Genomic DNA, 17,351 nt, shown 5'->3' on the forward strand with positions numbered 1-17,351 from the left:
CCCCCTTGCCGCCACCCCCACCCCAGCCCCCTTCCACGTGAAAACTCGCCTAGCAAACATTTGTACGACCTAAACTCTAATACGCATCGTCCATCTGGTTACCTCAACAAGTCCATCTTATCCGCTGTTTAGAATCAGTTCAAAACAAAGTCAACGATTACAGCAAACATGCTGGCGGGACGAGAATCAAGCAACCGCTTTCACATTTTTCTATGAATTCGCGGAGAAGCATTTTGCTTTTTTGTCTGATGCACAAGATCACCAAGTGTAAAGAGCCCTGTTTCTTGCCGCTTCGTAGATCACATGGCCATTTCCCGCCGTCTGTACAATAATCCCAGTTTTCAGATTCTCTACGGTCACACCAATGCATTTAACACATCTGCATTTCAACGTTCCTTTGTATGAAATAAGCCTCCTGAAGATACAGCGAATACGCCGTTTCTCTGGTACTAGAAATATATTCTTGGCTAGATGTTGCGGTTTATGTAGATCCAGCATTTGAAACGTCGTCCTTAACATATTATAGTGCTTCATTTTTGTGCAGATTTTAATGTGTTTCTTCAGAAATCAAAAGTTTCTTGTGTATTCTTTCCTTTCTGTAGCATCTGCTTTTGACTGCTTCTTGTAAAAACAAAAGTGTTATTACCCGTTCATATAATTTTCCGATGCCGGAACCCGTAAAGTACTTGTATAAATAAATAAATAAATAAATAAATAAATAAATAAATAAATAAATAAATAAATCACTGACCGGAGTTCAGAGATGGTAAAAGCACAATGCCCCGCTTTCCTGGCCCATGTTTAGACTGCCCCTGCCACCTGTCACGTACCGATGTGACGCAATGAGCTGCGTCCGTGCTTTCCAATATTATTTATTCAAGGACGAACATAATTCTACGAGCTACGCAATCGCTGTCACCACGCACATTTCACGCAAGTAACGCGACGGCAGTTGCAAAAGCCTATTTTCGCCAGAAACTGCGATTGCGCTCTCTGCACGTTTTCCTTACTTCTTTTTCCACAGCTCCCACGGACCCCCCTTGGCCGTCTCACCGTATAGCCGTAACTTGGCCTTTGTGTCAGCGGCGCATGAGGCAACATCTCCCAATAAGTCAGGCACGCTGGCGGCACATTTTTCGATGCAAAATTTGCCTTTAAAATTCCCGCTCACGCAAGAGAGCTTGCCACGCAAGGCGTTCTCTCAACTGGAGCGTTCGCCGGGCGACGCGGTATTCCAAGTCGATTCTGTTGAAGTTAAGAGCACACACATGTGTGGTTTCGGCTAACGAAAACGGGGCCCCTCGATTCTCCTCCTTCTCGTCCTTAAATACAGCAAATAGTTTCCTAGAAGCTAAATGGGTATCTAGCGTCCCTTGCTATAGAAATAGCTGAGGCGACGACTCAACGCTCTTGAATGCGTATACCGGCTGCAGTAAGGACATTTAGGTAGCGTTTGATGTCTCAGCATTTAGGTTAAATGACGCTGTTTCGACAGCGTAGCGCCATGACACGCGAGAGGCTCAGAAAGTAGCATGGGTATTGACGGAGTCCGTGGTCGCTGTTTGGTTTTCCCTCCAGCCGTGGCCCTTTATCCCCGTTAATTGCCACCCCTGCGGTAAACACAGCTCCGTATGGGCATCGGGCAAACAGGCCACACTTCACTAATTAATCACCTGCCGTTTTATAATGCAACGGAAGCTTGGCTGAAGAATATGCCGGATCGTTGTAGATTATTATGGGCGATTTGCCAGTTTTTAAGATAAGTTAAACTCGATGGACTTCAGAATTTTTGCAGAGGCAAACATTCTGGGACGGGGACCACATCTGTCGCTGGCGAAAAACGCTATTTGTGCGGCGTTGGAGTATTTTGAAGTGCAGCGCTAGGAGGGACCGTTTGTTTTTGCTGCATCTCCCTGGGTGTGCGCGGTGTTCACTCTCACTCTTTTTCTGTTCACTCTTTCCTTAGGCCCCTGCCACGTGCAGGGTAGCGAATTGGACACTCGACCAGTTCAGCTTCGTAGCTTTCCTATTTTCACTTTCGTTTCAAAGATCACAGCAAACATAGCAGCAAACATAAAAAGCTAACGGACAATGAAGCCATGACAAACACAGAGGACATTGTCTGTTGTTTTGTATATGAGCTGCACATAACTATTACAAGCCGTATATCATTATAAAAGCGAGACTTGAGCTGCACGAGATACGTGATATTTTTAATAAAGGAAAAAGCAAATGGACGGGGAAAAGAACTGTGCTGAAACGATGGACAATCACTGTCAATGTAAACGAATAGCCGAACGGTTCTAGAAATCTGCTTGCTTTATTAAAGGACGGGAAGGAGAGGAACCGAGGGGCCCGATTTTCGTTTGTCCCAACCACATGAAGCCAACAGATAATGAAGCCGAGAAAGAACATAGAGGAAATTATTCGTTGTTTTAATTGAAGTGCAGAAGTGATAACATAGAGGGAAAGGAAAGTGGACAAAAAAGACAACAGCTAGTCGCCAGTGGGAGCCGAACTCCCATCCACCGCATTAAGCGTGCGCTGCTATAGAAACCTAGCTGAGGCAACGACTCAATGAATGATGCTCTTGAATGCGTATGTTTGATGCAGTGAGCATATTTAGGCAGCGTTTGTTCTCTCATTGCGGAATTCCATAGGGAAAAGATCTGGTAACCACGACATCTGTAGCGGTCCATCTGTAGCGGTCTGTAGCGGTGCCGGAGCTCTGTCCTGCAACCGCCACAGTGGGAAAGGGCAGCGGTAGAAACGGAGGGCTGTCCTACCTTTAGTTCTCCTACACAGCGTATAAACCCTCACAGGCCCCATAGCTCTCGCGCTACAACATTTGCCGGTAGGCTCGGCTATTCGCCTACACGCACAGCTATCTGACGCGCTTTACAGACTATGTTGCGAAGGCATGTCTACAACAAGGCCGTGTTCCACCTTCTCATTGTCACCCATTGCCTATTTTTCCAAATACCAACACAGCTCTGGATGTTAATTGACACTTCACGAAACACTTTCCATTCCAGTCTACTCCTTTATTTCAGCATTCATTCTTTACAAAAAGAAAAGTTCAAATGCCAGGACAAAGGCAAAAAAGCCGATGTATTTTCGCGATATCATGTCTATAATCGTAAGTTTGGGAGAACAACGTGTCCATCGAAGGGGTTCTGAATCTCATATACATATATTATTGCATTGGGAAACGAACGCGCACCGCAACTCGGTTGTGCGAGAGCGCGCGCCTTTTGCCTCTACGCCTTTGTAACGGCAGCGAAAGTCTACCCACCAACCATCGACCACGAAAACGTTTGACAGAGCCAAAGAAAGCTAGTCGCTTTCTTTTTGTTGTATCTTAAAGCGCCTTTGCTACAAGTGGGAGTCAAATTCAGAAATCAGAACCTTCGCTTGACGAATGCGATGCTTTACCAATCAAGCTACGGTGGTAGCTTTCCCGCCATCCATATTCATGGGCATTTAACTATAAGTGTGTTCATAACCTAAGCCCTGGGAGCATCAGCCAGCGTCACTCATGGCAAACGGCATTCCACTGCGGTCGTTGCGACTCAGACTTATTGCAGACATTTTGCTGCACCTAGGATGTCCCTCACAATAGCTTACCCCTTCACCCATGCAGCAATGAATTTGATCCATATTCCTTCAGAGGCCAGCCTAAGGAGTATACCAACAGAGAGACCTTTCTCGAACCGCTGTGAGCTCTGCGTGTCTTCGGAACCTTCCTCGAGCAAGTGACTGCTCAGACGTGCTAGGAAACAAAAGAACGTTGTCGGCCTAATGAACGCAGCGCACCATGCGCGATAGCCCTGCCTCGCGAACTGGTTTCGCGAGGCGTTTTGCACTGGGAGCTCTGCTAATAAGGCGCCCCGTGGGGCCCGCGATTGAGCGGCCGCTGATACCACGTCACGCCGCAGCGCGCGTCCACGGGGGACGCTGCGGGGGGGAGCAAAAATAAAAATAAAGGGTAGAATGTGAAGAACAGCGGCGTTCTTCGCAGATGTAAATTCGCGCTGAGCACGTGACCGCAGTCGAGAAGCATGCGCGTGCGCGTACATACCTGTAGCAATTGTTGTGGAACGGGTTGTACGAGGCGTACGTGAGGTGAACGCCAAATCCGACTCCCACCGAGTAGAAGACCTGCACGGCGGCGTCCACCCACACCTGCGACGGAGAAAGAAAGAAGGCACGTACACGCGGCCGTAAGCCGACTGCCACCGAGCGCTATATCGCTTGCATCACGGTGATAACCCACGCCGTGTTTACAAACACGCGCGTAAGTTGCGTGTCCGCGAAATGCCGCAAAGGGCGCATAGTATGCAAATACGCGGGTGCCACGCGCGCTTTCAGACGTGCGACGGGCGCACTAAGGACTTCTTTCTGGGTGTGAAACGTTTTGCCATGAATCTCAGCCGGCATCCACATGTCGCACATCTCTTTGAAGCCAGCATCGATAATTTTATTCACCGAGAGACACCCACAGGGCAAACGTGTGGGTGTCTCTCGGTAACGCCTCGGATAAATCCCGGAGAGAACAAGAATGCACCTGGATATCGTGAAATGTGTACAGAAGGACTCGCTACTGGCTGGCTTTGAAAACCACCGTTGGTATAACTGACACCGCGTAACCACGTTCTGCGAAAGCAAAGTACTAGCGCCCAGCTTTAGGCTCACCTCTTATCGCACACTGGTCTTGTAACGTGTGTTCGTGTTACGACATCAGGTTGCCTCTCGTTTTATTTCATCGCAGCTTTGAGCAGCAGACGGCAGCTTCAGGTTTTATGCGATGTGGCTATAGACGCCCGAAACACTAATGAGCTGTCGAGTGACATTCTTCTGCTCAACAGGTTATGAATAGGGCTGCAAATGCGGTGCCAAGAAAGGACGCCGAGGAAGCTAGTCCCGTGTTGGCCGCACCTGCGTGTCCAGGAGCTTGTTGACATTCGGCTGCAAGTAGTATTGAACACCCTGGCCAGCACCCGGCAGCAGCACGCCACGCAGCAGGAGTAGAGTCAAGATGACGTAAGGAGCAGTGGCCGTCACCCAGACCACCTGCGTCGCGCGCACCATGTAGTTTTCTCTGGACACACATAAGCACATGCACCTGGCTTCTCGACGACGTCAGACACATTCGAACGCGCACGGCAGCAAAAATAATTACTCAATTTCAAGAAAGCTAGCCTAGTACGAGACAGCGCTCCAACAATGGAAGGCGCATGGACGTCAGCCGGTCGTGGTATTCAGCGACAACACAGCCAATGGTCCAGCCAATCGTAAGGCGCATTTAGGCGAAATTACGCGAGCGTGCAGTCACACAATTGCCAATTGCCGTTTGTCGTGCGCCTTCGCTGTTTCTAAAGCGATCAGTGCGCAGTAAGAACAAGACTCGAACAGCAGCAGCAGTTACATGTGCCTGGAAAGTGCCGAGACCGCGCGCATCCGATACATGTACTGTAAGTAGCGTGGTGCAGCCCGTGGCCTACCTTTCCGGAAGAGCTGACCCCCTTGAAGAGCGCCAAGTAGAGGATGATGAAGACCAGGAAGACGCAGAGCAGCAGCTGCCACTTTGGACTGCCGAGGTCGTGCATGCCGGGGCTCGTGTGCAGCTCCAGCACCGCGCGGCTGTCAAAGGAAATACCGCGAGATGCCAACAGTGGCACCCACCACTCGGAAAGACACAAATTCTTAGCTGAGGCAACCGTTTGTTGCTGCCCCTTAATGATCCCTGCCTTGACATACGCCGTTGAAGAGGTACCGCCACCGGAATTTTTCAGATTTTTGAGCGACTCAGCTTACGGTAGTTTCAGATACAGTAAACCTTCGGTTCACTTTCAACGTGTCTTAAGTACATAAGCTCGATTGTACCAGTGAAATCAGCATTTGCGCATTGCCAGGCGGCAGATATTCGCTTTTTCTGTAAGCGTATGGGTCGGAATAATGGGACGATTCTATTCCAATGGTCTTCCCTTTTACGTTTCGTCAGTAGTCCAAGCGGAGCTCCGCGCACATTATCACCTGTATCGGCCAACCATGAACGGTGGATAAAAAGGAAGGAATAGAATCGAGCAAACAGAATTCTTACATTATAGGGGCTTTACATTCGTAAAGTCTCAGAAAAATTATGGCGTACTGTGGGGTCTAGAACGCATATCAGCTAACCAGGGGCGGAACTTGCAATGCGTTTGATAGGCAAGAACCAATCATTATTGGCTGGTGACTTGGCCCTCGCATTGTTGCCTACCTTTAGTAACCAGACCGTTAACAACGGCCGGTGATGTGTGGCTGTTGCGTGGTCACATTGCGAGTTCGTCCCATAACTGATTCCAGACATGGCTGGTTCGTACCCCGGATTTCTGGACATTGCTCCTTCGATCAGCAGTCGAACTTCACTGCAATGCACCAGCAGAGTTTTGGTTTTGATCAAAACACTGATAACGCCACAGAAAGTTACGCCTAAGTGCCATAAATACGTAAGTCATTAGAAACGAGTACCCTTTCGACGTTGCCGCCTGAAAGTTGTTGAAATTCGGTCAATATTTTGAAATATCAAATTTTAAAATGCTACCGATTGAGTTACGCTGCTGTATTGCGGTGCAGTTCGACAGATGGTCGAAAGGGCAATGTCCAGAATTTTGATACACGTTTACTGAAACATACAGTAGGTGCACGATTTTTCTTTTCACTACAGAAGACGAGCTCGAAGGACGAGGATCTCATCATTATCACTAAGTTGTTTACGGTTAGTTTCGTTAATGCAGCAAGTGGGCGTAGATCAGTGTTTGTCTCCATCTGTTGTTCCTGTTTCGTGGAAATATTTTGCGTGATTTTCTCTCTGTTTCCCTATATAAGCGTGCTTTACGTATATATGCTGAAACCTAGCCAGTTGCTAGTTGTTAATGTTCTTGCGGTCACGCGTATATGTTCATTACCTTCTCGACTACAGTCAATGACTATGCTGCAAAACAGAGGCCGAAGCACAAATTAAGAACCACAAACTAAGGAAGACACAGGCTGACGGCTAAACGAAACACCTAAAAATAGAATAAAAAGTGAACAATAATAAAATTAATTAAGGAACGCTTGTGGCTTCTAACACTTTTCTAAAGAATATCGAAATTATTTAGTATCCATTAAGATATTCGTGTATTCGTCAGATCTTGTATATATACAACGGAATTACAGGCGCTGTTAGATATGGCGCCGTTTCCTGAGGCTACTTCGAGTTCCCCAGACCACATCGAATCACAGCACAGCTAATTGAGGAATGCAGAAGCAGGGATGCCACATTCCTGAGGCAAGACACGTGTAAACAAGTTGGCGGCCCCCAGGTCGTGTGTCGCCGAGGAACTATTCACTGCTAGTTTTCCAGAAAACGAAGGGATAGCCCGGCATTGTTGCAAGGAAAGTGGGTCCTGAAACAAGACGGCTGTGATGTACCGGGAAGGCCTGGCAGCGTCGCCCCCACCTGGCTTTTGTGACGGCGAGTTGCTAGTCAGCAAGGCAAGGGGGATCAGGCGATCAAGCAAGGGGGACCAAGCGGCGACTCTCTTCGCCGGGTATGACACCATCGCACGGGCGCCTATCATTGGCCGAAAATGGCGTCATCTGAGCGGACTCTCCCATTGGCCAAACATGACGCGACTTCCAGTCCTCAAAGGGTTTTAAAAAAGCATTCCAGAGAGACCCGAGCATTCTGGAGAATTCCCTTGATTGACCTCTCTCGAACTTCTTGCCGCGGGCCGCAGCGTCCGAGTTGCTGCCGGCCCGTAATGACTGTACGACTGTTACTTGACTCTCACCTCCTTGTAAATAATGTAAAATAAACCCTCCCAAGTTGGTTTTCATCCCGAAGTCCGTCCTTCAACCCCTACAGCGCCAGTTTATTACACGCCGTAACATAGAGTATTGCTCCTGTGTTAGTGCGTGATAATTAATTTTATGACGTTGTGTGCATCTTAAACTACGCCTTTACGTGTATCTGTGCCTGTGTGCCGTGGTGCTTATGCTACTTTCTGAAGTTGTGCATCAGAAGAACTTCAGTTTGGCCTAGTTGGTGTGCTGCTGTTCCCGTCTTTATTTGCGGTCAATATGATATGAAGTTGTGCATCTGTGAGCTTCACATTGTTTCTGTGATATGCATACTCGAATCTACATAAGTGAGATACATTCATGAGCGCTCTATCTATCCTGCAAACAACGTGACGAGTGCTGGCAGGCACCTATTTTAACGCGCCTGTTTCTTTCGAACTCACGCAATCAAGAAACAGAAGTACAGCTGTGAGCTCAATTTGAGGCCCGCGAGCGCTTCGTCCAAAGCATTCGAAGGCGCTGCGCTCTGACTGTTGATCTGTGCTACGACGCGCGAGCCCAGCTGTCCGATATATGGGTGGTGGCAGGGAAAGAGTTAGAATGAAAATATAACTAGCGGCGTCTAGTGGGTTCCACCCAAGGAGGAGCAGGGGCAAAACAAAGCCAAGCGAAGTGCGAAGTAGTGCTAGGTGGGCACACAGTGCACGGGGCGATAGTAGCCATGGTAACCTCAGGGCCCCGTGTCCCGTAGGCGTCCGCGGGGTGCTTTCCGAAATCGCCCACGCCCCCTTACCGCGGGCAGGGGTCCGCGGAGGCGTCAAGCGGAAGTGCCAGATAAAAGAGCGCACGTGGCCTCCTAGCGCGAAAATCTTTACGGCTGGAGCAGACGGACCCTTTACGGTGGCCGTCTGTCAGGACCGCAGCTTGGTATCGCACTCCTCTGTTAGCGCAACGCAGCGCTTCTTAGCCCAACTCGGCCCCAAACTCCGTTCTAGCTTAGTGGGTGAGGCCAGGATTCTTTGCTCCAACTCATTCGGTCGTTGCTTGAATGTATCTGCTCTTCGCACTTCCTTTTCCTGCATGCAGGTATCGCATGTTGCGAGCAGAGAGGCGTTCTTATATGTACACTCGCGCTCGATAGAAACGGGCGTGGGTCGACCGATTCCCGGGTTGCCGAAGTTCCTGCTTACCGAAGAAGAGTGAGAGTTATTTGCCGTTGAAAGTGTTCCCGTCGCGCTGCCATGTGCACTTTTTTGTATGTAAGATCGTTCCTTGCTTATCTGCCGTCGTCCGCGATCGGGTGTCAGCATCGGGGTTTCGGAGGCCGGTTCCCTCGCGCGCGGCGCGCTTTTCTCTTTCTTCGCTTTGGGGCTCAGCTTTTGCTTCGTTCCCACCGTGGGCCGCGGTGGCGGCGGACTCGGTTCGGCAAGGTGGGAGACAAGGGCGCGGTCCTTCTTTGCGGGTCACGGCTGCCGGTGTCAGCTGTCGGCGAAAGCGGGTAACAAGAGCGCAAGCCACCAGGGAGTTTGAAGTAATTGTCGCTGGCAGCGGGACATCCCCTTTGCTTTTTGCACCTTGGATAAATTGTTTATTTCCTTGGCGCGACAACGGGAATGCGGGAGGTTGAAAAAGTGGCGAATAGGAAAGCCGAATTCCGTTTTCGGTCTTTCTGTCTTTTTTATCCCGACATCAAATGTCTCGACTTGGTAGTTGGTTTCTTGCGGGCAAACAACCCATTGGGGATTAACGTATAGAGAATCCGTTAGGTAGCAGCCTGCAGGGTTGGTAAAAGCAATGGCTGATTGCAGCGTCCGTATTTCCGACACGGCAACATTCATAATTTTTGCCAAATGGCACCAGGTCTCAGAGAAAAAATAAAATAAATTAAAACCAAAATAAAAACAAATTAACATAGAAAGAAAGACCCACCGAAAAGACGGGTAAGCCCCAGCGTTCATATAAACAACAAAGTGAGACACGTAAATACCTCCGCATTATAATTTATAGGAAATCTATCTCCGGATGTTTTGTTCGCACCTGCGAAGCCCCAGAAGCCGACTGCATAGGTAATCTCAGCGTGGGAAGGTTACACACTGGCAGTATTCACGTTAGATGCTTTCTCCTGACAAGGTGGAAACCTCACAGTTTGAACTTATGTCGTATGTCTCTCGCGAGCTTCCAAAACAATACGCCGCACTTCCATCGCTGCGGAGACACACATCTCTTCGCCACCACTTTCTAAAACAAAACCAAAAGTTCTGAGCGAATCAAAGGCATGCATATAGAAGGGGTGTGTATACCCTGATTCCACACAGCTGGCGCTATAGCAGATCACACCGTGGTCTGCTGGCGCTTGCAGTGAACAATAGGGCGCGCCATACCGACGCTAAATATTTTTTCAACCTCTTGTGGGCGGTATTACACAAAATCTTCTCTCAAAACAACGCATGCAAGAAGACATGCACGGGGATTTGTGCTGTTTGCCATTTTGTATTCGCTGGCCGCCTTCGCAAATAGCATAATCCTTTGCGACGATTGCCCGACGCCTTTGGTTACAAAGCACTCCAGCGTACGAAAGTATTTATATGGGCCCCGGGCCCATGTAACAAAACTATTCACAAAAAGCCCTTCCGCTAGAATTGTTCGCGGGAGTAAATTTCGTTCAGTCCTGATGCTGGACATATCAATCAAAGGCGGACAACCAATGGCAAATAGCACTCACAAACAAACCTTTTCGTGAATTCGGTCCCTTTTACGTAAGAGCGGTTTCTCATTGGCTGGCTTTCGAGCACCTGCCACTCATGATAGTGTTAACCGTGATAACGAAATGATCACGTAGCGATACAGCCACACGCGCACGGCACTTACGAGAAGGATTGTAAGTATGGACCCTGATTTCGGCACAGTATTAATGCTCGGAAATAAGGCTGCAAAAATGATGACAGTGTGACCTCCTCGTCCAAAATTCGTAGCGTCAAGTGCCTTGACAACGCAATTTAAGTACGCTGGGACGAAGAAGACGAGACGGTTCTGTCGCATCTGCTTCTCACTTGCCTTTTCGTTCGAAAGCGATCAGAAAGCGAATTAATGCTCTATGAGCACGAGGGCCAGTATTCGCGAAAAGCTTTCACGCTAGAATTGTTCGCAAGAGAAATTTCTAGCCAATCCTGATGCTGGGCATACTAATAGCGAAGGGGGTCGGCCAATGGCAAAGAGCAGTTGCGAACGAAACCTTTGTGAATTCGGTCCCAGCGTTTCGTGCGTAAGTGATTTTTGCCATTGGCCGACCCCCTTCGCTAATAATATGCCCAGCATCAGGATTAACTGAAATTAGCCCTTACGAACAATTTTCTCTTAGAAGCATAAGAACTTTCTTTGACTATGGGCCCAGGGCCTGGTATTCACGACACAAAAATTTAAAAAAAAAGCACGCTAATACCGTCAGGCAGAGCAGATGCTAGCCAATCCTGATGCTGGACATATGAGCGAAGGAGGCCGACAAAGGGCAAAGAGCACTACGAACTCAAACCTTTGTGAATTTGGCCCATGGAAAGCCTTTCTTTCCTAAGTGCTGTTTGCCATTGGCCGGTGCTACGGTTCACTTTGTGCGGTCATGAATGGAACGAATGTCAAACGCGTGAGCACGACGTGCCTAATTTTCACGCTCGTAAACATGAAAAGACTTGTCCTTCGGTGTGTGCGACGGGATTATGCACCAGTGCAAATCCTACTCTCCTCTGTGTTATGCTCCCGCCTCTACGCCAGGGAGTGGTTTCTCTCCGAATTCCTTTGTGTGGGCTGACCCGACGTGATCTACGTCCACCACCGTAGTCTACACCAGGGAGTGGTATCTCTCCGTATTCCTCTGCGTGAGTTGACCAGTGTGCTGACAAGACCCTCTACCAGGGAGCAAGAGAGAATGAAGTTGCCCGGATGGTGGATAGTATAAGGGCAGCAAGGCGCTGCGTGATCTTCTCTGCCCTTGCGTGCAGGAGCACGCACGACGAATGTTTCTGTACTTTTTTGTCTTGGAGCGCACCGCTCACCCGTAATCATGTATTAAACTTCTGTTATTTCTTTTTACATCACCCAGTCTTCCCTGCAGAGCCCTCTTAGATTGTAAACCTGGTTCGAGCTCCAAGCAGACGCTGTTGAAGGTCGCCTAAACCCCGTCCCCGTAACAACTGGTGGCTGCCTTAACACCAGCCGCTTTCGCTAATGATATGTCCGACAGCGTGACCGGATGTCATATGACCTTACGAATAGTTTTAGCTGAATAAATTTTTTTGGTGCATACTATCCCTGGGGCCTGGGGCCGAATGTACAAAGCTTTTTGTTCTTAAGTGCTGTTTGCCATTGACCGGATGCGCTCGTTAATAACATGCACAACATCAGTATTGGCTGGAACTTTCTCTTACGAAAAATTCTGGAGTAGAACGTTTTGCGAATACGAGCCCTGACTCACAAGGAGTTATTTTTCTTCGTAAGAAAATTGCGCGATTGGCAGATCATCGTAGCGAACATTGTGCCTTATCACGATCGACGGTCTCATGATATTGCGAAGTGCTGTAGCGCTAGAAGGACTTTGTGAATGTTCCCTTACAAGGCCGAATTCGCAAAGTTTTCTTTTTGTCGGCAAAAACTTGTTACCATTGATCGGACGCCTCAACTGACACTATATCCGGTATTATGATTGGCCGGCACCCTTTTCTTAAGAAACACTCCCTAGCGTTTGAACTGATTTATGAATACGGGTCTGTTCCAACCCTATAGACACTGTTCGTACGAGCAGGCGCCAGTCATTCATGTTGTGCTACATGTTATTAGCGAAGGCGGCCAGCCAACGGCAAACAGCACTTACGAGCCGCAAGCTTTTCTGCATTCAGCCCCTGACACATGACACACGGGTGCGTTCACGCTCACCTCGCGTACACACTGAATGGCGACGGGCGTCCCTGCGCGAGGGTGGTTCGCTATAGGCACGGAAAGCGCGAGCTCGCTCACTTGAAGAACTCCAGCGCGGGCGAGGTGCGGTTGTCGGCGGCCGGCGCGTCCGTGTCGTTGTCCGCCAGCGTGCCGCTGTAGCAGCTGGGCGTGTTCCACGGATTGCCGCACTTGGACCACGGCAGCTCGGCCCGGAACGACGAGAACATGAAGTACAGCGCCCAGCCGATGATGACGTTGTAGTAGAAGGACACGTACCATGACACCAGCACTGAGCAGTAGCCCACGCCTGCGAGCGCACAGGTTCCCTCGCTCACCTGTTGTGCCTGACTGGCAAATGGCTGCACTCGCAAGGAGTGCGAGCGGCAATGCGCGCGTGCTGTGGAACTCTAATAGCTCGAAGCTGTAAATTCCCCATTCTGGGGATATCGCAGGCGCCTATAAAAGAAGAACCGCGTGATCCCATTGCGAATTTATGGGCTGGAAGTGCGCGTCACTGGAGGCGCATTTATCTGAATGTGCAGTGTCCCAATAAGGTCACGGTGCTGCACAGTATCTCGATGACTTTGCGTTTTGACAACCATGGTTAGGATTAAAAAGAAGATTGATCCTTAAAGGTACGTGGTTTCACAGAAACGCTCGAGAGTCGAAATAACAGCTGCACGTCCGAGATACGCCCTAAATGGCTTCAAATCATCGGCAACTGCAAATTTATTACAACAAGAAAAACTGTGCCCTGAAACTGGCCAACTTGCCTTTGAAGAGAGGACACAACTTCCAGACGCTTATGGGACCTTGTCTGTTGTACTGCCCCAGAACGAGCTCCATGTAGAAGAGTGGCAGCGCTCCAAAGATCAGCATCAGCATATACGGTATCAGGAATACACCTGGGGACGTCAAGAAGAGAATAAAAAACGTACAGAGCAGGCGAATACTGCATACAAAAGCGAGCGAACTGTTCGCATTACCCTATCCCGTAGCCATGAACTGAAAAGGCTGAAAGGACACTCTAAAATTCAAATTAGGTTCGTCGCGTCTGTATTCCGTACGTTTGCACGCGCATGAGCTTGTTTAACCTCGAATCCAGTGAAGGCATGTGGGAGTAAGTGCACAAATCGCGTGAACCTCGACTCTGGCCGGCTCTGCCTATCAGAACGGAATGAAAACGCGTCCCAGAGGTTAGCCTAGCCCGGTGGCATGTTCCTTTTTAGAGAAGCTTTCGTTTTATTCAACGACCCGGAGAAGGCAGCCCACAAAAAGAGCATCTCTCCCCTTTGAACCATTATTTTTCTCTTTACAGAGCACGCCGATTTCGCGCGTGCCTCTTTAGGGCGTAAAATGTCACAACCTTTAGAGCGTGTGCATTGTCCCAATCACATCAGGCCTGGGCTCAAAAGAACGCCGACGTTTGTCGGTCTGTCGCAACGAGGGCAACGATGCTGAGTTTTACATTATAATTGATAGGTATAGAGCTTCACTCGAAGGTGCGCATTGTGTAGCGCGTCATTCGTGTGAAAATCAGTCCGGGTCGCGAGGCCGCATCGGTGGCACCTGGTGTTAAGTGGCTGCAAATTTCCTACCATTTCGTCCTTTTGAAACAGCCAAGCTCGCTCCACTGCTGTTTATGGATCTGGGGCGCCGAGCGGCGCGTCTGTAAACGTGCTGCGCGGCGCGCGTCCGCGATTCTGCAAAGTGCGCTTCCCTTCATGGGTAATAGTGAATGCGTGCACACACCGCGCGGAAATTTGCATCGCGCGCATCCATCGTAGCCTTTGGCAAGCGTTGCGGTGCAACAACCGATCCGCTTTTCCTCCTGCCGAGCCCTAACAAATCGGCAGCCAGAAGAGACCTTTTTGTTTTGACTCGCGAGAGACCCGCTTGCTGAACGCGCTTCACGTTTAAAGCCGTGTTCAGACTACAGTCGCATCTGTCATAAATATCTTAATTGTCCTATTTAACGTAACTGCTGGAACTTGTGTTATACATCGCTAAAAATCGCCTGTTGTCCACATTCAGTACTTCGGTTAGATACGCTTTTTTGAGCGGCCCATCGGCGCTACCGGACAACTGGGAGACGAAGTTTTCAATACGGCGCCGATTAGCAAACGAGCGTTAGCAGAGGTACTAGCAGAACCACAAGCGACTGCGCAGCAGGGTCAGGGGACGTCGCCGGCGCGCCGGTTTTCTAGTCGAGGTATCTGAGGAGCGCGGAAGGCCGGTGACGGGTAGATGCAAACCGAAACTGCTCCGCGCATTGGTGGCATCGTAGAAATCGTATCTGTGCCTGTCGTAAAAGTAGCGGCTACTCCAACATTAACGCTCAGACTGGTTGAAAATGTTGCGCGCTTTCCGCTCAATGCGACAACAGTCTGAACAAACTAGTTGCGCTTTATGTGTTTAGGCTTACAATCCGTGCGAACGGTCCGTATGAAGCGCACGTAGTCTGAACGCGGCTTAAGGCTATCTGCTACGACTGCGAATTTGTCAGGTTACATGACTGAACCACAGTAGCCGATGAGCTATGCTGCATGGAGTTCGCTTTCCAATTTTTTAGTGAATCTGAGTTTTCTTTTTTTTCGGCGGCCTAGCGAGTTTAAGGGCGTCCTGGTGCTAAACTGGAGGTCGCACGAGTGGTACCACACCGTAGAAATCGAATTTGCGTAAGAGCTGCAAAACTGCTACAGTACCGTCATTTTGATGCACTTGAAAATAATCTAGTGCTGCGGGAATTATTTCGAAGCCCTCCACTTGCGGCGCTTTTGCTCAGCGTTCAAGAGTTAGCTATTGGGCGCAAGTTATCAATACTATAACATCATACTGTTATCTCTTCTGACATCTAGTTCTCGCAATCACTATATTTATGGCGCACCTGACATGTCATGTCCGAAGTCTCGATTTTGTTTCTCAACATAGTATGTGAATACACCTTGTTTTCTAAGTCTTCAACTACGTTCCATTCAGGTGGAACTCTGGAGTGTTGAAATCTCGCTTCCGAAGCAAGAGGGTCACCGCTTTATTCGGCATTTTTCTTTTTTTCATGAGATGCAGTAGTTGCTGCAATGCGTGGTGCTCTAACGCCAATGTTTGGTGGGTGATATATGTATACTCTGGTATGGAACTTCGGTCTCGTGTTGTACAGATAACGACAGCGCAGGGTAACGGCCACGGTGGTAATAGAGTAATGCTCAGTTACTTAAAAGCACAGCTCTGTTTGAGTATAGGCGGTGTATATTCTAATAACGCTATAGTTTTTTGCTCCTTTGGTCTTGCTCAGGCACAGTGGTCATAAATTAAAGGGAGAACAATTTCGATAATACAAGTTTCACTACAAGTTTCACTTGTACTTGTAACAACGGCTTAATTCAGACTCCGGAGCGTACACTTGGATTACTTCATGAAGTTTTCAAGTATGATTGGTTGAAAGCTAGCTAATGAGCGAATTAAACGTCACAATTTCATGTAATTACGCGTAAAAAACTTTCGCTTCTATCCGCGTATCAATTTTTGAGAAGTGTACTAGATTATAGCCTGTTATTCTCGGCCCTGGGCCCTGATTCGGCTGGCCCATACTTTGCTCAATGCCATATGCAATGTCCTATACACAAAAGGAAGCTAATTTAGCGAGTAAATTAAGCGTAACAGCATTCATGCTGTGTGTGATTCGATCAATATGTACGTATTACAAGAGACTTTCTCCTTCAGGACCATTGCCAAGCCAACGCTTTCTTTTCCTACTTAAGGCAATGGCTTCTTAAAGTAAGCGAAAACGACAGCTCTAGTTTAACTAGTAACTTAGCACAATAAAAACTACAGAGACAAGAAAGTCACGCTCTGCGTAATGGGCCATGACACCATGCACGATCTTGTGCGGAGCATTCCTGGCAGTACCATTCATGAGTTGTTCTCGTTCATTCGCAGTAGCTTACTAAGTGCCGAGTTATGTTAAGACAAGCAGTTGTTCATCGATGAAGCAATGTCATGGTTGCTGGTTGGACGAATTTGTACATCCTCAATTAAAAGAAGGGCCGGTATAACGTGAGCATTCTTTTCCGTCGAGTCTAATTTTTTGTATCATCTGCCGTTCACGAACGACCGATCGCAGACAACAACGTTGGCGGGGCGCCGCTCGTACCGTTTACGAAGTGCGAAAATGATTAGCGTTGGAATAGAATGGGTACATTGTGTCGGCCCAACGAAGAAACAAGCCCGCGCGCACAACAACGCCACACAACAAGCGAGAAACGGCGCTGCGCGTGCTCGCACCGTTCACTTCCTTCTCGCTTTGCGAAGAAAATGGCCGACGAGTGGGTGCTCTCACCTCCGCCGTTTCTGTAGCAGAGGTAGGGAAACCTCCAGACATTGGCCAGGTCGACGGCGAAGCCAATGATGGAGAGCAGGAAGTCGGCTTTGCTCTTCCACGTGGGGCGCTCCCCGGCCGCCTTGGCATCGGGCGGCTCGCCGGCCACAGGCACAGTCGAAGCCACACCGTCGGCCAGAATCACAGCCGTCTGACCTTCGGTGGCGCTCAGGTGGTCCACGTACTCTGCGTATGCCCACGTGCGCCATCATTCATGTCC

General features: G+C 49.0%; 1 protein-coding gene across 4 annotated transcripts in view; it reads right to left on the reverse strand.

Annotated features, from left to right (window-relative positions):
- LOC139052724 (sodium-dependent noradrenaline transporter-like) overlaps positions 1 to 17,351 on the reverse strand; it is a 165,559-nt gene that overhangs the window by 25,087 nt on the left and 123,121 nt on the right. For all 4 annotated transcript variants that reach the window (XM_070529766.1, XM_070529768.1, XM_070529775.1 and 1 more), the window contains 6 exons: positions 17,093 to 17,317; positions 13,530 to 13,661; positions 12,835 to 13,063; positions 5,505 to 5,643; positions 4,939 to 5,073; positions 4,082 to 4,185 (listed from right to left, as the gene is read on the reverse strand). In XM_070529766.1, coding sequence (XP_070385867.1) covers positions 4,082 to 4,185; positions 4,939 to 5,073; positions 5,505 to 5,643; positions 12,835 to 13,063; positions 13,530 to 13,661; positions 17,093 to 17,317 — 964 coding nt within the window. The remainder of the gene's footprint in view (positions 1 to 4,081; positions 4,186 to 4,938; positions 5,074 to 5,504; positions 5,644 to 12,834; positions 13,064 to 13,529; positions 13,662 to 17,092; positions 17,318 to 17,351) is intronic.

This window comes from Dermacentor albipictus, chromosome 1, assembly GCF_038994185.2.
Source record: "Dermacentor albipictus isolate Rhodes 1998 colony chromosome 1, USDA_Dalb.pri_finalv2, whole genome shotgun sequence".
In the NCBI taxonomy this organism is placed as follows: domain Eukaryota; kingdom Metazoa; phylum Arthropoda; class Arachnida; order Ixodida; family Ixodidae; genus Dermacentor; species Dermacentor albipictus.